At 39.3% G+C, this 23,398-nt stretch overlaps 1 protein-coding gene and 2 long non-coding RNA genes across 3 annotated transcripts; all 3 read left to right on the forward strand.

The window, feature by feature from the left end:
- Positions 1-217: 217 nt before the first annotated feature.
- On the forward strand, positions 218-2,496 carry LOC139954156 (uncharacterized). Its single transcript, XR_011788058.1, has 3 exons — positions 218-355; positions 1,163-1,247; positions 1,614-2,496. It is a non-coding gene; the product is annotated as an uncharacterized lncRNA (long non-coding RNA).
- A 396-nt stretch (positions 2,497-2,892) lies between these two features.
- On the forward strand, positions 2,893-5,413 carry LOC139954155 (uncharacterized). Its single transcript, XR_011788057.1, has 3 exons — positions 2,893-3,033; positions 3,807-3,891; positions 4,261-5,413. It is a non-coding gene; the product is annotated as an uncharacterized lncRNA (long non-coding RNA).
- Positions 5,414-19,289: 13,876 nt separating this feature from the next.
- Positions 19,290-22,303, forward strand: LOC139954569 (uncharacterized). Its single transcript, XM_071954434.1, has 2 exons — positions 19,290-19,304; positions 20,371-22,303. The coding sequence occupies exon 2, from the start codon at positions 20,951-20,953 to the stop codon at positions 22,073-22,075; it is 1,125 nt and encodes a 374-aa protein (XP_071810535.1). The 5' UTR covers positions 19,290-19,304; positions 20,371-20,950; the 3' UTR covers positions 22,076-22,303.
- Positions 22,304-23,398: the final 1,095 nt, after the last annotated feature.

A 23,398-nucleotide genomic window follows, 5' to 3' on the forward strand; every position in this document is an offset into this window, starting at 1 on the left:
CGCCCTCTTACAGTTCGGTAAACCAGGGACATCATGACGTCATCATCACACAACCTCGTTTTGGCGGCGGTCACCCCGCATCTTCGATCGTGCTCACGAGTTTTTTTTTAACGGTCCCCTTGCATACCTCCCTCTACGGTTGTACTAGTTTCATCCCCCTCCGCGCCCCCCCCCCCCCCCTCCCCGAGCGACGACGTCACATTCATAATGACAAAACTTTCGAGCGGTCACCATTTAATCCCTCGGTTAAGGCGACTAAAAACTTAAACATAGCTCGTTTTGACAGCTTTCAGAACTGACAGTTTGCTCATAGTTGACTTATGGAAACAGGACAATGTGCTTTTGATATATGAGGGTAAGTAATGATATGAAAAAATTTTACAAAATTTATAAAAATTAAAATAGGATGGTCATGAAGTCCGTTCATCATATGACATAATTCATAACGGCAACGCAAACAAGTGGCAGGCTTATTTTGTGCTGCATCTTTTTCGTGAAAAAAGGGGCAGGTAGATATTTGGATTGCATGCTCACGCCCATGCTCATGTTATTAATTAATAGCCCCTACTGAATCGGGCCAAGTTTCACAAATCTAATTAATTAAGCAGAAATACTCCTTGACAAAAAACTAATTCCTTTTCTAATCCACTAAAGTAGTACAGTAGTGTAGTGGATTAGAAAAGGATTTAGGTTTTTTTTAATTTTAGTCTAGCTACTGAAGCTATAAAAAAAGCTGAGCTGAGAGATATTGAGACAGAGTTGCTGGGCTCACACACACAATGTTTTTAAACTATCATCAACAGCTCTCCATTGCAATGCTTGTGTATTTTAGTAAGTTTTTATGCTAACAATTACTTAGAGTAATTGACCATAGTGTCCACTGCCTTTGTTTGAATGATTTTTATTTTACTTTTCATTTGAAAATGTTTATATCACATAACTTGTCTATACAAAGTAATTATAATTTAAATGTTACAATTGTAGAATATATCAATCTTTAGTCATGCGAATTAAAATGTCAGATGTCTGTCCATAATATCACTTAGTCTCTTTTTGTCACTTTCATTTTTATGTCAACATGCTTTCCTTGTTTTGCATTTATAATTATATTACTAAAAAAAATAGTTTTTTTTTCAATTTACACTTATCATATACTGTTCAGACAGTGAGGGCACCTCTGGACTCTGCATGATGGGAAACTGTTGACAAAGAAGCCAAGATTCATTAAAAGTTCAAGACCAGCAAAGGTAATTATTGATTTTTCAAATTATAACAATTTTATTGTTAAAACCTTTGGAAGTTGTGAAAGTGTTGTACATTTTAATACACAATTACTTTTATCAGTAGGATCGTTTGTCAACGAGTCAAACTAGAGGAGAAGGGGGCCAAAATACAATTCACAAAGACTTGGTTACTTTAGAGAGCATTAAATGGGGAAAAGGGGACACAGAAAATGGCTAACGATTAAGGTTGCAGTTTCAAGCTCAATTACCAATTCATAAGAAATAAACACATAATACTTGTATTTATCAAGAGTATGAGAGGTATTCATTGATTCCTTGATCAGAAATGAACCTCTAAATCATTTTGTTGTTTATTTGTTTACTCTGCAGGCAATGCTTCTTTAACCAGGGACAAGAACTCATCAGGAGGATTTGAACCTTTTCATGGAAGCACCATTTGTAAATCTCTTGAGTAATGTTGGTTCAAAACCAATGCTTGAAAACGCACGTTTTGATCAGTACACTACTCACAAAAGATTTTCACTATGCACACACATCACCTGAAGAACCTATCAGAAGGAACATCAGCCATCAATACTAATGATGTTTGAATTCAATTGTATGACACAGTAGTAAACTTTAAAAACAAATTTTCCATCCTTGCAGCAAACATCGACACTAAACAACTTTTTAGTCTTGGTACTGCTTAAAAAAAGTGCTAGAAAAACACAAGTGACAGTTTTTTTATAAATGTTCATTAGTTTTAATTTAGAGAAAACTCATGACGTTCAACAACAACAGTTTTGCAAACTTATTGGAACTCACTCATTGACAAATCAAAGCAAAACCACATAAATCATACAAGGCTACTTGTCAGGAGTTTTATCTTTGTAACTTTCTACTCTAATATTTTGTATTGAACATTATTGTGTTTGCTTATAAGAAAAAACATTAACCACTGAAGCAAATTGTAAATAAATGTTGTTTATTCATTGGAAATTTTCAACAATGTTTGATCAATTTTTGTATGTTTGTTTTTGTCTTTGGATCGCTGGGAAAAGACTCCATTAATTTTGAGGCAGGATGTGCAAAGTAAAACATAATTTTCCCCTGCCAAAAGTTCCAATAACAGTGAGTGCCCTTGTTTTTCATGTTTTGCCACCAAAACAAAAAGTTTCCGATAAAAGAATTCTCATAAAATACTTGGAAAAACACCCCCATCAAGTCAGGTCTGGTCATGGAACTTTTGGCATGTTAAACTGTTCTATGGTATTGGTTTTTGGGTAGATTAACAATTATAATGGTTATTCTATCATTATTTTAACTGAAAGGGTTCTTACTTTGGTATCATCAAGCGAGAAGGGAAAATAAAATGTTCTTGACTACTATAGTCTTCTTTAGACAAGCTTTCAAATGAACATTCCCAAGCAATTTATTATATTATATTAGAAAGGATCTTATTTGAACCAAAGTAGCGCTCTCATCATTGGACAGCCGAGTCTCCCATCATGCTTCGTACGCTGCAGGTTTGGGGAGAGTTGTTTTTAACGGTCCCCTTGTATACCTCCCTCTACGGTTGTACTAGTTTCATCCCCACCGCGCCACCCCCCCCCCCACGCCCCCCCCCCCCCCCCGCGAGCGATGACGTCACATTCATAATGACAAAACTTTCGAGCGGTCGCCATTTAATTCCTAGCTCGGTTAAGGCGACTAAAACCTTGAACATAGCTCGTTTTGACAGCTTTCAGAACTGTCAGTTTGCTCATAGTTGACTTATGGAAACAGGACAATGTGCTTTTGATATGTGAGGGTAAGTTATGATATGAAAAAAATATACAAAATTTATAAAAATTAAAATAGGATGGTCATCCATTCATCACAATTCATAACGGCAAACAAGTGGCAGGCTTATTTTGTGCTGCATCTTTTTCGTGAAAAAAGGGCAAGTAGATATTTGGAGTGCATGCTCAGGCCCATGCTCATGTTATTAATTAATAGCCCCTACTGAATCGGGCCAAGTTTCACAAAGCTAATTAATTAAGCAGAAATACTCCTTGACAAAAACGAATTCCTTTTCTAATCCACTAAAGTAGTACAGTAGTGGATTAGAAAAGGAATTAGTTTTTTTTCGTCTAGCTACTGAAGCAAAAAAAAAAAAGCTGAGCTGAGAGATATTGAGACAGAGTTGCTGGACTCACACACACAATGTTTTTAAACTATTATCAACAGCTCTCCATTGCAATGCTTGTGTATTTTAGTAGGTTTTTATGCTAACAATTACTTGGAATTGGAGTAATTGACCATAGTGTCCACTGCCTTTGTTTGAATGATTTTTGTTTTACTTTTCATTTGAAAATGTTTATTTATATCACATAACTTGTCTATATAAAGTAATTATAATTTAAATATTACAATTGTATAATATATCAATCTTTAGTCATACAAATTAAAATTTCAGATGTCTGTCCATAATATTACTCAGTCTCTTTTTGTCACTTTCATTTTTATGTCAACATGCTTTCCTTGTTTTGCATTTATAATTATGTTACTAAAAAAAATATATCCTTTTTTCAATTTACACAGACAGTGAGGGTACCTCTGGACTCTGCATGATGGGAAACTGTTGACAAAGAAGCCAAGATTCATTAAAAGTTCAAGACCAGCAAAGGTAATTATTGATTTTTCAAATTATAACAATTTTATTGTTAAAACCTTTGGAAGTTGTGAAAGTGTTGTGCATTTTAATACACAATTACTTTTATCAGTAGGATCGTTTGTCAATGAGTCAAACTAGAGGAGAAAGGGGCCAAAATTCAGTTCACAAAAGCCTGGTTACTTTAGAGAGCATTAAATGGGGAAAAGGGGACACAGAAAATGGCTATCGATTAAGGTTGTGGTTTCAAGCTCAATTACCAATTCTAAAAAAAAAAAAAACCCATAATACTTGTATTAATAAAGAGTATGAGAGGTATTCATTGATTCCTTGATCAGAAATTAACCTCTAAATCATTTTGTTGTTTATTTGTTTACTCTGCAGGCAATGCCTCTTTAACCAGGGACAAGAACTCATCAGGAGGATTTGAACCTTTTCATGGAAGCACCATTTGTAAATCTCTTGAGTAATGTTGGTTCTAAACCAATGGTTGAAAACGCACGTTTTGATCAGTACACTACTTTCAAAAGATTTTCATCAGCCATCACTGCTAATGATGTTTGAATTTAATTGTATTACACGATAATAAACTTTAAAAACAAATTTTCCATCCTCGCAGCAAACATCAACACTAAACAACTTTTTAGTCTTGGTACTGCTTAAAAAAAGTGCTAGAAAAACACAAGTGACAGTTTTTTGATAAATGTTCATTAGTTTTAATTTAGAGAAAACTCATGACGTTCAACAACAACAGTTTTGCCAAACTTATTGGGACTCACTCATTGACAAATCAAAGCAAAACCACATAAATCACACAAGGCTACTTGTCAGGAGTTTTATCGTTGTAACTTTCTACTTTAATATTTTGTATTGAACATTGTTGTGTTTACTTATAAGAACAAATGTTAATCACTGAAGCAATTTGTAAATAAAACATTGTTTATTCATTGGAAATTTTCAGCTGGTTTCAAGTTTGCACCCAACAGAAAATACTCAAAGGAATCCACGATATAAACAATTGGAAAATTAATATTGATTTTTGGTGTTCACTGCAATAGACTAGTGGTTGCACTCTACTTGCACAATGATTGATTGATTGATCGCTGTAAAAGGAATGGCACCAATAGTTTAATATCTTGTCTCAAATGACATAACAGGAGTTACTTATTATTTCTTGTCTACTATTAGTAGTTTTTACCTTGCAAAATGCCAAGTAAATGTTTTTATAACCTCTAAAAGGAATGTTTCATACACTTTAAAAACAAATAATGTAAAGGTCAATGCTGGAAAGATTTGTCAATCTTAATCTAAATAAAAAAAAGTTTATTAAATTAACCTGTTTTCAGTGTGTTTTAATTTTTGTGAAGGAACTTCTGCGGTAATGCTTTTATTTTTAAAGGAGGGTCCAATATCACACATGGATTTGGCCTTGGGACTTTGTATAAATAAACTTATTCTTACTCAATTTTACTACTTGCACACTGTTTTCCTCATTGTTCACATACATAACTTAAACTTTTTATAGCACCATTATGGTGCAACCGGTACCATGGAGGTAGAAATGTCATGTTTATGTTATTTTTGCACATCAATTGATTTACATACAAACTTTATAACATACGTTATATGTATTGAAGGAGGAGTCAGCGCATGGCAGACGGTCGAAAGAGTATGTACGTAGGTGACCGTGACCATAACGTCACTTAAGAGCAGACCAATCATAAAGCTGAAGTTGAAAGCTTACTGTACTGCAAGTTTATCAACTGGTTTCATTTGGACCTACCATTGTAACACCCGTGAAAAGACAAGGAATCAGCGTTGTCCTTGAACAATTAACGGTGTCCTTGAACAGCGCCCGCTAGGGTCCAATCGTGGGTTAGTTTACTTAACGGTGTGTTTAAATAGCGCCCTCTTACATTTGCTTAATGCCGCGTCAATTGACCTTCGACCCCCGTGCTATCAGACTTCGGGTTGTCAATACAGCACACGAAAGTAACAGATTGACCTTTGACCTGATCCATCATGTGTTGTTGGTCTAATGACGTCATATCTTTATGTCCACACGTAAGAGGGCGGTATTTAACACCACCGTTAATTTTTCACCTGCACAAATTAATTCCACCGTTAAACCAGCATAGCGCCCTCATTTTTGTGTTGGTGCATTATTAATTAAAAACACAGTCCACATGTCAACGACAACACTCAGCGCAACTTCAGGTCTGGAACTTTGAATTTGTTCATATTTTCTACACTTTTTGGCAGAAATTGTGCCATTTCTGTGGGTACAAACTACAACTCTATGCCGAGGGAATCCCAAACTAGAATTGATCGCTTGCCAAGGAAGGTAAGCAAACACCGCAGTGCAGTGTCAGTCATTCAAATCAACTTTGCTTACAAAATGAGCCAGCACTGCTGCTGCAGAGATTAAATACCAAGGTTTAGAACCGCAATGTTTTGTGGGTAGGCAGAGGGGTCCGGGTCAAAACTCAGAGTTATATATGGGTGCGTTTGTTTAGCTTCCCTGGGTCAACTCTGCCCCGCGCTCTACGTTCGATAGCTTTGATTTGACAGTTACTAGGGCTCAACTCAACCGGGTCAGCCCCCAGGGCCCAGTAGTGCCCTGCTTGTGGAGTGGGTCACTTCGGGGTGATCTGAGGTGCATGGGGTGCCGTCACTCCACTACGGCCGGGAGGGTGAGTGAGATCAATGGATTAGCTCTTGTCAATGGCTCACTGTGTGGGGTTGACCCACAGGCCAAGGTCGCGCAAGGAGGCTTATCGAATGCACCCTATTAAGTATTATATAGAACTAGCTAGCTAGAGGGCGCAGTGGAGTGTACTTTGGCGACCCCAACCAGAAACATTGGTTACTGTGTTGCGCCCTCTCTTGATATTTTCCTTTTCGCGATAAACCTTATGATGCTGCATGTCATTGTCTTGATAGAATTTGACTGCATATTTCTATGTGGAATTAATGAGGTCAAAGGTTAAATCACGCCAGCTTTTGATGCCACTCTGGCGTTATTCATGAGATGAGCCTCGAAAAATGACATCAGATGTTATTTACTTGTTTAAAAAAAATAGCATCACCTATTGATATTCATTTAGCGTGTTTTCCTCATAATATGTGGGGTACAGTGTATGTGTTTTTGAACCATTTAAAGTAATTCATCTCAACGCAGAGGGTAAGAATTATCAACAACAAAAACCTAAGAGATACTTTTTGGCCCTCCTCGTGAACAAGATATGCAAAAGTCTTTAAATAAATCAAGGCTTTCTGTTTAACAATCTGACACTGATAAATGTTTAACTCGTTCAGGTACAGCCAACTACATGGAACGTCACGGTGCCACTATCAACAGAGTCACTTCATCATTTGGACCATCTACAACCTTCAAAGTAGAAAAAAACGACGCAATTTTTCCAGAAAGTGCTGCAAGATTTCCACTTGATCAACGACAGGAGACACAACAATGGCTAGAAGGCTGGTGGCTTTGGCTACACTCAAACATGTAAAGAATGCTACAAAGAGTGACTCTTTGTGAGTTTTACTCTATACACTCCACAAGGGGAACTGATTTGGTAAATTGTTTAAATGATTTGGGGTTGAACAAAGAAATATTTACTGGGATAGGATGGGACTCAAACCAATGACCTCGGGATTAACAACATGCCGGCGCTCTACCAACTGAGCGATGTAACCCTTTGTTGGCTGTTTCTCCATTTTGTCAATATCTTTGTTCAGGGGTTGCTGGTCAGAAGCCATGCAATCATTAATTGCCGTCGTGTAGCCAGGGATCACACTGAAATTACGATACCTGGGATGGAGCAGCCAAGGGATCATCAACATAGGGCTAGACAGCTCAGTTGGTAGAGTGCCGCCATGTTAATCCGGAGGTCATTGGTTCGAGTCCAACTCTATTAATTATTTCTTTGTTCACATCATTAACAAAAATGACCCAGTCAGCTGCCTTTGTGTGGTATAATGTAAACATCTGAAATAAAAAGTTGAATCCCCTTCAAAGGTGATCCCCTGTCTTAATTTAAGTGTGATCCCTGGCAACACTGCAGTAAACAGTTGTACCCCCCCCCCCCCCAACAAAGTAATGGACAATATAGGGAAACCTCCAGCATAGGCCTAGATAGCTCTGTTGGTAGAGTGCGACACATAACCTGGAGGTCGTTGATTCGTGTCCCACTTAAGTAAAAAAATTCTTTGTTCAACCCCAAATCTTTGTGCTTTTTATACAAAAATAGTATTTTTGTATAAAAATTATAAGGAGAAATTTATATTAAAGGCAGTGGACGTTATTGGTAATTACTTAAAAAAATTTTTTGGAATAAAACCTTTCTTGGTGACGTGTAATGGGGAGAGGTTATTGGTATAAAACATTGTGAGAAACGGCTCCCTCTGAAGTGCTATAGTTTTGGAGAAAGAAGTAATTTTCCACAAATTTGATTTCGAGACTTCAGATTTAGAACTTGAGGTCTCGAAATCAACCATGTAAACGCACACAACTTCGTGTGACAAGGGTTATTTTTCTTTCATTATTATCTCGCAACTTCGATGACCGATTGAGCTCAAATTTTCACAGGTTTGTTATTTTATGCACATGTTGAGATACACCAACTGTGAAGGCTAGTCTTTGACAGTAACCAATAGTGTCCACGGCCTTTAAAGGAACACGTTGCCTTGGATCGGTCGAGTTGTTCTTTGAAAAGCGTTCTGTAACCGCTTGTTATAAAATCGATATGGTTAGAAAGATGTTATAAAAGTAGAATACAATGATCTACACAAATATGCCTCGAAATTTGACTCCCATAAATGGCCGACCGTGTTAGTTCGCGACGTAAAATGAAAACCGTGCAATTTTGAGCGATAATTGTGTGGATCATTATATTCTACTTTTAAAACATCTTTCTAACCATAATATGCATTTCATAACAAACGGTTTCAAACCCTTTTCATATTTTATACCAACTCGTCTGATCCAAGGCAACGTGTTCCTAATTTAAAGAAATTCAGCTGTGACTAGAAGTATGACATGTTGGGTCTTTACTGCGAAACAACCAAAAAAACAATGAGTTTGTAACACTAAAAGTGAAAAGTCAATAATATGGTTTATTGAGCACAATGAACACTTTGCCTTGGATCGGTCGAGTTGGCCTTGGAAAAGCGTGTGAAACCGTTTGTTATCAAATGCATATGTTTAGAAAGATAGTTTAAAAGTAGGATATGATGGCCCATACAAGTATCACTCAAAATGCTTTGGTTTTCCTTTTACCTCGACGACCAACACGGTCGGCCATTTATGGGAGTCAAATTTGACTCCCTTAAATGGCCGACCGTGTTAGTTTGCAAGGTAAAAGGAAAACCATGCACTTTTGAGTGATATTTGTGTGGGTCATCATATTCTACTTTTAAAATATCTTTCTAACCATTTATATGCATTTTTAACAAACGGTTGCAAACGCTTTTCAAAGGCCAACTCGACCGATCCAAGGCAACAACTTCCTTTATTCACCATAACCGGCTTTAAACTTGAGCTGGTTTCAAGTTTGCACCCAACAGAAGTACTCAAAGGAATCCACGATATCAACAACTGGAAAATTAATATTAATTTTTGGTGTTCACTGCAATAGACTAGTGGTTGCACTCTACTTGCACAATGATTGATTGATTGATTGATTGATCGCTGTAAAAGGAATGGCACCAATAGTTTAATATCTTGTCTCAAATGACATAACAGTAATTTATTACTCATTATTTCTTTTGTCTGCAATTAATAGTTCATACCTTGCAAAATGCCAAGTAAATGTTTTTATAACCTCTAAAGGAATGTTTCGTACACTTTAAAAACAAATAATGTAAAGGTCAATGCTGGAAAGATTTGTCAATCTTAAACTAAATAAAAACAAGTTTATTAAATTAACCTGTTTTCAGTGTGTTTTAATTTTTGTGAAGGAACTTCTGCGGTAATGCTTTTAAAGGAGGGTCCAATATCACACATGGATTTAAATAAACTTATTCTAACTCAATTTTACTACTTGCACACTGTTTTCCTCATTGTTCACACGCATAAGTTAAACTTTTTGTAGCACCATTATGGTGCAACCGGTACCATGGAGGTAGAAATGTCATGTTTATGTTATTTTTGCACATCAATTGATTTACATACAAACTTTATAACATACGTTATATGTATGGGAGGATGAGTCAGCGCATGGCAGACGGTCGAAAGAGTATGTACGTAGGTGACCGTGACCACAACGTCACTTAAGAGCAGACCAATCATAAAGCTGAAGTTGAAAGCTTACTGTACTGCAAGTTTATCAACGGGTTTCATTTGGACCTACCATTGTAACAGCCGTGAAAAGACAGGGAACCAGCGTTGTCCTTTAACAATTAACGGTGTCCTTGAACAGCGCCCGCTAGGGTCCAATCGTGGGTTAGTTTACTTAACGGTGTGTTTAAATAGCGCCCTCTTACATTTGCTTAATGCCGCGTCAATTGACCTTCGACCCCCGTGCTATCAGGCTTCGGGTTGTCAATACAGCACACGAAAGTAACAGATTGACCTTTGACATGATCCAGCATGTGTTGTTGGTCTAATGACGTAATATCTTTATGTCCACACGCAAGAGGGCGGTATTTAACACCACCGTTAATTTTTCACCTGCAAAGATTAATTCCACCGTTAAACCAGCATAGCGCCCCCATTTTTGTGTTGGTGCATTATTAATTAAAAACAGTCCACATGTCAACGACAACACTCAGCGCAACTTCAGGTCTGGAACTTTGAAATTGTTCATATTTTCTTCACTTTTGGCAGAACTTGTGCCATTTCTGTGGGTACAAACTACAACTCTACGCCGAGGGAATCCCAAACTAGAATTGATCGCTTGCCAAGGAAGGTAAGCAAACACCGCAGTGCAGTGCAGTGTCAGTCATTCAAATCAACTTTGCTTACAAAATGAGCCAGCACTGCTGCTGCAGAGATTTATTCCAAGGTTTAGAACCGCAATGTTTTGTGGGTAGGCAGAGGGGTCAAAACTCAGAGTTATATGGGTGCGTTCGTTTAGCTTCCCTGGATCAACTCTGCCCGAACTCTGTTCGAATAGCTTTGATTTGACAGTAGGGCTTAACTCAACCGGGTCAGCCCTCAGGGCCCAGTGCCCTGCTTGTGGAGTGGGTCACTTCGGGGTGATTTGAGGTGCATGTTGTCACTGATCACTCCACTACGGCCGGGAGGGCGAGTGAGATCAATCGATTAGCTCTTGTCAATGGCTCACTGCTGGGTTGACCCACAGGCCAAGGAGGTTTATCGAACGCACCCTATTATATAGAACTAGCTAGAGGGCGCAGTGGAGTGTACTTTGGCGACCCCAACCAGAAACATTGGTTATTGTGTTGCGCCCTCTCTTGATATTTTCCTTTTCGCGATAAACCTTATGATGCTGCACGTCATTGTCTTGATAGAATTTGACTGCATATTTCTATGTAGAATTAATGAGGTCAAAGGTTAAAACACACGCCAGCTTTTGATGCCACTCTGGCGTTATTCATGAGATGAGCCTCAAAAAATGACGTCAGATGTTCAGGCTAGTCATTGTCATGCATGGTCACTGGTTTCCATTCTGAACCGAGGGTCTAACATCATAAGTTATTTACTTTTTTTTTTTTTTAAATGTATAATATTATTATATTAATAAGTGCGATGTTAAAAATACAAAGGAAACACTAATAAAAAATTGGGGGATGTAAACAGTAACGTTACTACAATCACATGCAATAATGTACTCGTAAGGAGGAGGGTTATGTTACCGCAACTATTAAACTAGTTGATTGAAACTGATTGGAACGTCGTTGAGGATCTGATGCAGACAGGTCACTACAGTATGTACACACTACGTCTTTAGAAACTAATTTGTTGTTACTGAAATTACATTGAACGTCGTTGAGGATCTGATGCAGACAGGTCACTACAGTATGTACACACTACGTCTTTAGAAACTAATTTGTTGTTACTGAAATTACATTGAAATTTTTGTTCTTTCTGTTAACGATCAGGGCCCAATTTCATGACTCTGTTTTAAGTCTGCTTACCGTTATCAAATTATCTGCGCTTTATTTTCGGAAGCAGAGATGTATGTGCCTGGCTTGCAGTTAGATATTTTTGGCGGGGTAAACAGGGAAATTTTACCCGTGCGCTTGAGTACTCCACCCCAGTTTACTAGGCATTCTTCGCTCACACAGCTAGCGCAGAAATTTGGCGCTTGCACAGTAAGTGGAGAATGGTTACTGTAATAAAGCACATAGTTTGGCAACCCTTAGCCCCATCAATAATGACAATAGTGCGGGCACTATTGATGGGGCTAGGCAAAGCTCAGATCCATGAAGTTTGGCCGTGCTGACCCACCCTGTCTAGTTTTCTTGTTCTAATCCAGTGTTAGCTGTGTTTTTAATTACCAAAACCACGCTTGATTACTGTTTCACACTAGTGACATTAACACAGCTTGCAAATTCATCGACAACTCCTCCACTGAGGCTGTGTAGTATGAATGATGAATAAGAATACAGATTATGCATTAAAAACCCGAATGGCCACTTCCGTGATAAAAGTCCCTCTCGCTAAAACGATTAGAAAAATAGAAGTTCACTGATCAAATTTTCCTTCAAATTGCACATCAGTAAATAATTAAATAGCATCACTTATTGATATTCATTTAGCGTGTTTTCCTCATAATATGTGGGGTACAGTGTATGTGTTTTTGAACCATTTAAAGTAATTCATCTCAACACAGAGGGTAAGAATTATCAACAACAAAAACCTAAGAGATACTTTTTGGCCCTGCTCGTGAACAAGATATGCAAAAGTCTTTAAATTAAATCAAGGCTTTCTGTTTAACAATCTGACACTGATAAATGTTTAACTCGTTCAGGTACAGCCAACTACATGGAACATCATGGTGCCACTATCAACAGAGTCACTTCATCATTTGGACCATCTACAACCTACAAGGTAGAAAAAAGCGACGAAATTTTTCCAGTGAGTGCTGCAAGATTTCCACTTGATCAACTACAGGAGAGACGACAATGGCAAGATAGAAGGCTGGTGGCTCTGGCTACACTCAAACATGTAACGAATGCTACAAAGAGTGACTCTTTGTGAATTTTACTCTATACACTCCACAAGGGAAACCGATTTGGTAAATTGTTTAAATGATTTGGGGTTGAACAAAGAAATATTTACTGGGATAGGATGGGACTCAAACCAATGACCTCGGGATTACCATGCCGGCGCTCTACCAACTGAGCTATGTAACCCTTTGTTGGCTGTTTCTCCATTTTGTCAATATCTTTGTTCAGGGGTTGCTGGTCAGAAGCCATGCAATCATTAACTGCCGTCGTGTAGCCAGGGATCACACTGAAATTACAATACCTGGGATGGGGCAGCCAAGGGATCATCAACATAGGGCTAGACAGCTCAGTTGGTAGAGTGCCGGCATGTTAATCCGGAGGTCATTGGTTCGAGTCCAACTCTATTAAATATTTCTTTGTTCACATCATTAACAAAAATGACCCAGTCAGCTGCCTTTGTGTCGTATAATGTAAACATCTGAAATAAAAAGTTGAATCCCCTTCAAAGGTGATCCCCTGTCTTAATTTAAGTGTGATCCCTGGCAACACTGCAGTAAACAGTTGTACCCCCCCCAAAAAAAAAAAAAAAAAAGTAATGGACAATATAGGGAAACCTCCAGCATAGGCCTAGATAGCTCTGTTGGTAGAGTGCGACACATAACCTGGAGGTCATTGATTCGTGTCCCACTTAAGTAAACAAATTCTTTGTTCAACCCCAAATCTTTGTGCTTTTTATCCAAAATAATATTTTTGTATAAAAATTATAAGGAGAAATTTATATTAAAGGCAGTGGACACTATTGGTAATTACTCAAAATAATTTTTGGCATAAAACCTTTCTTGGTGATGAGTAATGGGGAGAGGTTATTGGTATAAAACATTGTGAGAAACGGCTCCCTCTGAAGTGCCATAGCTTTGGAGAAAGAGTAATTTTCCACGAATTTGATTTCGAGACCTCAGATTTAGAACTTGAGGTCTCGAAATCAACCATGTAAACGCACACAACTTCGTGTGACAAGGGTTATTTTTCTTTCATTATTATCTCGCAACTTCGATGACCAATTGAGCTCAAATTTCCACTGTTATTTTATGCACATGTTGAGATACACCAACTGTGAAGGCTAGTCTTTGACAGTAACCAATAGTGTCCACGACCTTTAAAGGAACACGTTGCCTTGGATCGGTCGAGTTGTTCTTTGAAAAGCGTTCTGTAACCGCTTGTTATAAAATCGATATGGTTAGAAAGATGTTATAAAAGTAGAATACAATGATCTACACAAATATGTCTCGAAATTTGACTCCCATAAATGGCTGACCGTGTTAGTTCGCGACGTAAAATGAAAACCGTGCAATTTTGAGCGATAATTGTGTGGATCATTATATTCTACATTTAAAACATCTTTCTAACCATATGCATTTCATAACAAACGCTTTTCATATTTTATACCAACTCGTCTGATCCAAGGCAACGTGTTCCTAATTTAAAGAAATTCAGCTGTGACTAGAAGTATGACATGTTGGGTCTTTACTGCGAAACAACCAAAAAAACAATGAGTTTGTAACACTAAAAGTGAAAAGTCAATAATATGGTTTATTGAGCACAATGAACACTTTGCCTTGGATCGGTCGAGTTGGCCTTGGAAAAGCGTGTGAAACCGTTTGTTATCAAATGCATATGTTTAGAAAGATAGTTTAAAAGTAGGATATGATGGCCCATACAAGTATCACTCAAAATGCTTTGGTTTTCCTTTTACCTCGACGACCAACACGGTCGGCCATTTATGGGAGTCAAATTTGACTCCCTTAAATGGCCGACCGTGTTAGTTTGCAAGGTAAAAGGAAAACCTTGCAATTTTGAGTGATATTTGTGTGGGTCATCATATTCTACTTTTAAAATATCTTTCTAACCATTTATATGCATTTTTAACAAACGGTTACAAACGCTTTTCAAAGGCCAACTCGACCGATCCAAGGCAACAACTTCCTTTATTCACCATAACCGGCTTTAAACTTGAGCTGGTTTAAAGTTTGCACCCAACAGAAGTACTCAAAGGAATCCACGATATCAACAACTGGAAAATTAATATTAATTTTTGGTGTTCACTGCAATAGACTAGTGGTTGCACTCTACTTGCACAATGATTGATTGATGGATCGCTGTAAAAGGAGTGGCACCAATAGTTTAATATCTTGTCTCAAATGACATAACAGTAATTTATTACTCATTATTTCTTTTGTCTGCAATTAGTAGTTCATACCTTGCAAAATGCGAAGTAAATGTTTTTATAACCTCTAAAGGAATGTTTCGTACACTTTAAAAACAAATAATGTAAAGGTCAATGCTGGAAAGATTTGTCAATCTTAATCTAAATAAAAAAAAGTTTATTAAATTAACCTGTTTTCAGTGTGTTTTAATTTTTGTGAAGGAACTTCTGCGGTAATGCTTTTAAAGGAGGGTCCAATATCACACATGGATTTAAATAAACTTATTCTTACTCAATTTTACTACTTGCACACTGTTTTCTTCATTTTTCACACACATTAGTAAAACTTTTTATAGCACCATTATGGTGCAACCGGTACCATGGAGGTAGAAATGTCATGTTTATGTTATTTTTGCACATCAATTGATTTACATACAAACTTTATAACATACGTTATCTGTATGGGAGGATGAGTCAGCGCATGGCATACGGTCGAAAGAGTTTGTACGTAGGTGACCGTGACCACAACGTCACTAAAGAGCAGACCAATCATAAAGCTGAAGTTGAAAGCTTACTGTACTGCAAGTTTATCAACTGGTTTCATTTGGACCTACCATTGTAACAGCCGTGAAAAGACAGGGAACCAGCGTTGTCTTTGAACAATTAACGGTGTCCTTGAACAGCGCCCGCTAGGGTCCAATCGTGGGTTAGTTTACTTAACGGTGTGTTTAAATAGCGCCCTCTTACATTTGCTTAATGCCGCGTCAATTGACCTTCGACCCCCGTGCTATCAGGCTTCGGGTTGTCAATACAGCACACGAAAGTAACAGATTGACCTTTGACATGATCCAGCATGTGTTGTTTGTCTAATGACGTAATATCTTTATGTCCACACGTAAGAGGGCGGTATTTAACACCACCGTTAATTTTTCACCTGCAAAGATTAATTCCACCGTTAAACCAGCATAGCGCCCCCATTTTTGTGTTGGTGCATTATTAATTAAAAACAGTCCACATGTCAACGACAACACTCAGCGCAACTTCAGGTCTGGAACTTTGAAATTATTCATATTTTCTTCACTTTTTGGCAGAACTTGTGCCATTTCTGTGGGTACAAACTACAACTCTACGCCGAGGGAATCCCAAACTAGAATTGATCGCTTGCCGAGGAAGGTAAGCAAACACCGCAGTGCAGTGTGAGTGTCAGTCATTCAAATCAACTTTGCTTACAAAATGAGCCAGCACTGCTGCTGCAGAGATTTATTCCAAGGTTTAGAACTGCAATGTTTTGTGGGTAGGCAGAGGGGTCAAAACTCAGAGTTATATGGGTGCGTTCGTTTAGCTTCCCTGGATCAACTCTGCCCGAACTCTGTTCGAATAGCTTTGATTTGACAGTAGGGCTCAACTCAACCGGGTCAGCCCCCAGAGCCCAGTGCCCTGCTTGTGGAGTGGGTCACTTCGGGGTGATCTGAGGTGCATGCCATCACTGATCACTCCACTACGGCCGGGAGGGCGAGTGAGATCAATTGATTAGCTCTTGTCAATGGCTCACTGCTGGGTTGACCCACAGGCCAAGGAGGTTTATCGAACGTACCCTATTATATAGAACTAGCTAGAGGGCGCAGTGGAGTGTACTTTGGAGACCCCCAACCAGAAACATTGGTTATTGTGTTGCGCCCTCTCTTGATATTTTCCTTTTCGCTATAAACCTTATGATGCTGCACGTCATTGTCTTGATAGAATTTGACTGCGTATTTCTATGTAGAATTAATGAGGTCAAAGGTTAAAACACACGCCAGCTTTTGATGGCGTTATTCATGAGATGAGCCTCAAAAAATGACGTCAGATGTTCAGGCTAGTCATTGTCATGCATGGTCACTGGTTTCCATTCTGACCCGAGGGCCTAACATCATAAGTTATTTACTTTTTTTTTTTTTTTAAATGTATAATATTATTTTATTAATAAGTGCGATGTAAAAATACAAAGGAAACACTAATAAAAAATTGGGGGATGTAAACAGTAACGTTACTACAATCACATGCAATAATGTACTCGTGAGGAGGAGGGTTATGTTACCGCAACTATTAAACTAGTTGATTGAAACTGATTGGAACGTCGTTGAGGATCTGACGCAGACAGGTCACTACAGTATGTACACACTACGTCTTTAGAAACTAATTTGTTGTTACTGAAATTACATTGAATTTTTTGTTCTTTCTGTTAACAATCAGGGCCCAATTTCATGACTCTGTTTTAAGTCTGCTTACCGTTATCAAATTATCTGCGCTTTATTTTCGGAAGCAGAGATGTATGTGCCTGGCTTGCAGTTAGATATTTTTGGCGGGGTAAACAGGGAAATTTTACCTGTGCGCTTGAGTACTCCACCAGTTTACTAGGCATTCTTCGCTCACACAGCTAGCGCAGAAATGTGGCGCTTGCACAGTAAGTGGAGAATGGTTACTGTAATAAAGCACATAGTTTGGCAACCCTTAGCCCCATCAATAGTGACAATAGTGGCACTATTGATGGGGCTCGACAAAGCTCAGATCCATGAAGTTTGGCCCTGCTGACCCACCCTGTCTAGTTTTCTTGTTCTAGTCCAGTGTTAGCTGTGTTTTTGATTACCAAAACCACGCTTGATTACTATTTCACACTAGTGACATTATCACAGCTTGCAAATTCATCGACAACTCAAACTCATCCACTCAGGCTGTGTAGTATGAATGACGAATAAGAATACAGATTATGCATTAAAAACCCGAATGGCCACTTCCGTGATAAAAGTCCCTCTCGCTAAAACGATTAGAAAAATAGAAGTTCACTGATCAAATTTTCCTTCAAATCGCACATCAGTAAATAATTAAATAGCATCACTTATTGATATTCATTTAGCGTGTTTTCCTCATAATATGTGGGGTACAGTGTATGTGTTTTTGAACCATTTAAAGTAATTCATCTCAACGCAGAGGGTAAGAATTATCAACAACAAAAACCTAAGAGATACTTTTTGGCCCTCCTCGTGAACAAGATATGCAAAAGTCTTTAAATAAATCAAGGCTTTCTGTTTAACAATCTGACACTGATAAATGTTTAACTCTTTCAGGTACAGCCAACTACATGGAATGTCACGGTGCCACTATCAACAGAGTCACTTTATCATTTGGACCATCTACAACCTTCAAGGTAGAAAAAAGCGACGAAATTTTTCCAGAAAGTGCTGCAAGATTTCCACTTGATCAACTACAGGAGAGACGACAATGGCAAGATAGAAGGCTGGTGGCCTTGGCTAAACTCAAACATGTAATGAATGCTACAAAGAGTGACTCTTTGTGAGTTTTACTCTATACACTCCACAAGGGAAACTGATTTGGTAAATTGTTTAAATGATTTGGGGTTGAACAAAGAAATATTTACTGGGATAGGATGGGACTCAAACCAATGACCTCGGGATTAACAACATGCCGGCGCTCTACCAACTGAGCGATGTAACCCTTTGTTGGCTGTTTCTCCATTTTGTCAATATCTTTGTTCAGGGGTTGCTGGTCAGAAGCCATGCAATCATTAATTGCCGTCGTGTAGCCAGGGATCACACTGAAATTACGATACCTGGGATGGAGCAGCCAAGGGATCATCAACATAGGGCTAGACAGCTCAGTTGGTAGAGTGCCGGCATGTTAATCCGGAGGTCATTGGTTCGAGTCCAACTCTATTAAATATTTCTTTGTTCACATCATTAACAAAAATGACCCAGTCAGCTGCCTTTGTGTGGTATAATGTAAATGTAGAGTGGTGGATTGTTACTTCGAAAGTTTTTGCTTCAGAGCCATTACATGTATAACTTGATTAATTCCACCTGTTGATGAGAGTACATTCCCAGAATAACTTCCTTGCCCTAAAGCTATTTTTTGGTAGAGATTGCACCAGACTATTATTTACATTTGTGCCCTGACTTAATTGTGGCTAAAGCATTGTCTTGGCGGTGTAGACCAAAGCCATGAGGTCAGTGAGCAGTTAGGCAGCTAAGACAAAGCATGTACTTTTCTGGACACTCCTGCCCATCCGTGTAATCTGCTCAATAATCTGGTGAGTTTCTTGTCTTTATATTGAATTTACTTATTTTTGCATTGTATAAAATGGATCTTTAATGATGTCTAATATTACTTCACAAAAATTCAGGTGTTGTTTTTTTATTGTTTTATGAACAATTCACAACCTTTTAAGTTTTCCTTTCTGGGGTGAAACTAACTTTTTGGGGATTTTAAAGTGTTTGCAGAGGAGCTTATTTAATTTTAAGATTTGCTGTAGTAGATTTTCATTATGAAATGGTTCAGGAGAAATTATCATGGCTAGTTTGGTTTATGTTTGAGTTTTAGTATTTTGGTCTTTGCTTATTTTTCCCCATTGTTTGGATGTGAAATTCACACATTAATTTGTTTCTTCTTTGATGTAGGTGTATTGAGTTATCATTTATATTTTATTTTTTTGTATTTGTCAGATGTTTCGTTTGAAAATACTGGCCAACAGTGTTGTGATCAAACTTCCATTATTGTTTTTAAAAGCTACTGTTGTGTTTTATAAAATCTGTGCACTCATTGATCACTGTGGGAAAAAAACTCCTATGTAGCCCCAGTAGACCCTGTGTGGGCTTGTTTACATTCCATCCATCTGGTGGGCTAATTACTTCCATGCCCTGCAGATTAGTGAGCTATATGGTCAGTTGAGGCTGGACATTAAGCTAGCCTTTGGTTATGTGTAATAACTAAAGTAACCCTTTTTGTTTTGCTATCAGAGGCAAGTGCCAGGCTATTTAGTATAAGAGTAAAGTCTTTTATGTTTTATAGGAAAGAAGTTTTTTTAATGTTTTTCTTTATGTGAGTTGGGTGCAGATAAAAGAGGCTCTAGAGTGTATTAAGTTCTGCCTGGTAACAGATTGTTCAGTTTAAGTTGACAGAGTTTTCTTGTTTCTTGTAATTAGGTAAACACCACATGTTTGGTTGGGATTTCCTTGTGGCTGGATTAAGTGTTGTCTGCCGACAAGGCTTAATTGGTTGAATGCATTTTATATCTGTATGCATAACTGTTAATTAAGTTGTTTCCCAGTAAACTATATTTAATCACTTGTTTGTATCTCTTCTTTTGTATTTTACAGGTCTATGTTAATTCTGTATTTTTAGAGCAATTCACTGTTTAGTGCTGTGTGGGTTTTCGGTTTTTCTCGTTGGTTTTTTATCGTTGTTTTGGGGTTGTTTTTACTCCAATTCGAATCAGTCTTTCAAGGGTTTTTTATTGCATAAGTGTTTTTTCAAGTTGTTTTGTTTTCTTTTTTTGATCTTAAAGCATTTTTTTTTGAGAACCAATTAATCTTGTTTGAGAAAGTCACAGTCACGTGTTGTTTTATTTCTTGGCAAATTAATTTTGAGTTCTGTTTTTTTGGCTGTTACTATTATTGGAGTTAAGTAAATAAATCACTGTTTAAGAGCAAGATTTTGTTTTCCGTCCCAGTTTTTAAGTAGATTTGCGACTTTTCGTTAGAACCAGGGAATTTTCTATTAGTGGGCCTTTTTACGCCGTTACATTATTTTTGGTGCCGAAACCCGGGAACGTTTATTTTTCTTAGAAATTTAGCCATTTACTTTGCTGGGACAATTTTTTTTTTCAAAAACTCTTTTTGGGGAGATAAAACGAGACCCACACAGTGCTCTTCGGTTGGAAAACTCGAGAAGTACAGGATGACCAATACACCAACGTGTCCATCAAGCCTCTTTACACCACTGGCACCTTTTGCAAGTACACCGCACCAGATGGCAGCAACCCAGCCCATCCCGCTGAATCCTTTCAGCCTAGTGAATTTCGACTCGCCATCACCACCTCCACAACTATCTGTACCCTCACAACCGTCAACTTACACATCCCACCAGATCAGGGACGTCCAACCGTTCAGTGGCTCTACAAAACATGGACCCAGGATTGAGGATTGGGTGAGGGACATTCGCTATCTTCTGCAAGTAAAGGGCCCACAACCGGAACAAGCAAAATTTGCTGAAGTTGTGCGTCACACCAAGGGTGACGCCCGTGACGTGGTTTTGAACCTCGAGAGTCGAGGCCCAAGCACAGCAGAGGATGCCATCTGCGAGCTACTGGAAGAATTCGGAGACGGCTGTGCAGTGACGACGCCTATATCGGTCTTCTTTGCCAGGAGGCAGCGGCCCGATGAGACAGCGACGGAATATGCAATAGCCTTGGAAGCTCTTCTTCGAAAGGTAGAAGATGTACACAAACGGCAAGGCCGGCCGTGCTATTTCATGGAGGACAGGGATGCCCTGCTGACTGTTCAATTTATGTCAGGCCTGCACGACGACAGAATTAAACAACGTCTCGCCCCGATGCAGCCGAGAAAGATGTCATTCAAAGCGCTCAGGTCAGAGCTTCGAATTGTTGCTGAGGAGGTTAGACAAGCCAGGACAATGAGACGACATACTTTTCAACTTAATCAACAGTCAACAGAACAGAAGACGCCAGTAAGTGCTGCTGACGTTACACAAGCGACAAGCAAATCCCATGATCTCGGCAAACAGATTGGAGAGCTGTCCTCGATGATGCACCAACACATGACGGCCATTGACCATGTTCTCCAGGGTCAACACTCCTTGGGACAGCGGGTCCAACACCTCGAGGATGCGATGAGCCGCGTATCCATGAAAGCACCCTGGATGGGCCCAACCAACTCAGGCCTAGCTCCGACGCCAGCAGGGAGGTGTTACAACTGCGGTGAGACTGGTCATTACGCGAGGCAATGCGGAAGGTCGAGACGGCAACCACAAGTCGAGAGGCGAAACCAGAACCCGTTAAACTAGATAGACCTGCCGATGATGGGCAATTGGCAGGTATATCTAGTTTGGACAGCCCTACTGGATCCATGAGTAACAGTAAACTGGGGGTAGTTGCAATGAATACTAGTCTGGAGTCTCAAGGAGAAGAGGAATATCTGGTCGGACCAGTCAACACTGCTGTCATTAAAGTCTTCGGAAGGTGTTGTCGAGCTTTGCTTGACACAGGGTCTCAAGTAACTACTATTACCGATGAGTTTGTATCGAGTCACCCGGAGCTTCGGCATCGAGCCATCAAGACAGCAGATGTTTCTATAACTGGTGCTGGCGGCCAGAGTGTTCCCCATCAAGGATACATCCTTCTAAACATCGAGGCGCTCGGAAAGATGGTGAAAAATGTTCCGACCTTTGTAGTACCAGCAACCTCTTTCCGGCATTCAATCCCTCTCCTTCTTGGGACGAATGCTATTCTTGCCGTACGCACTACTCTGCACAATCAGTATGGTAGGGGCCTGATGTCAAGAACCAAGAAGAGTTCCAACACTTGGTTATCTGCTTTCCAGTGTGTAAATCAGGATGGTATCGATCTCGCTCGACCAAATGGAGAAATTGGTCACTTACGGTTTATGGGGAGACGCCCGCTAGACATTCCGCCTGGGACTGAAGTCTCCATCCTAGCTCGAACCCCACGGTCCACTCATGGACGGAACATCACTACCTTGGTCGAAGGCGGAGACAACAAACATCTCGCAGTTGGCCGTTTACTAGTAGAAGTCAAAGATGGCAGAGTCCCAGTTAAACTTCTCAACACCTCCGACCATGTAGTGACAGTACGGAGAAACATGAAGGTTGCAACCCTGTCCTGTATGCAGATAGTTTGCCCAGTACCCTCTAGCTCCGGGGGAGAAGTGGTGAGTTCCGACCAGGTTGTTGATGAAGCACAGGGAATGCCAGAAGTCGATCTCAGCGGCGCAGCTTTGTCTCCGTCCGAAAGGAAAGCAGTGCAGAAGCTCCTTATCCAGAACAAGGATGTATTCTCTACCAATTCCATGGATGTTGGCTCTACTTCCACTCTTTTGCATGAGATCCCCCTGGTTGACCCCAGTCCAGTCCGTTTGCCATATCGACGCATTCCCCCATCACAATTCCAGGAGGTGAGGTCCCACATCGAGGAGTTGAAGTCAAATGGCATCATTGAGCCAAGTAAGAGTCCCTTCGCTTCCCCGATCGTGATTGTTCGAAAGAAAGATGGAAGTATTCGCCTCTGCGTCGATTACCGGCAGCTCAACTCAAAGACCATCAGAGATGCGTTTCCCCTTCCCAGAATTGACGAGTCCCTTGATGCACTTG

Source organism: Asterias amurensis, chromosome 2 (genome assembly GCF_032118995.1).
Source record: "Asterias amurensis chromosome 2, ASM3211899v1".
In the NCBI taxonomy this organism is placed as follows: Eukaryota; Metazoa; Echinodermata; class Asteroidea; order Forcipulatida; family Asteriidae; genus Asterias; species Asterias amurensis.

Bases quoted from the DNA above. Each gene is read 5' to 3' on its own strand.
- LOC139954569 (XM_071954434.1), top strand. From the start codon at position 20,951: ATGACCAATACACCAACGTGTCCATCAAGCCTCTTTACACCACTGGCA.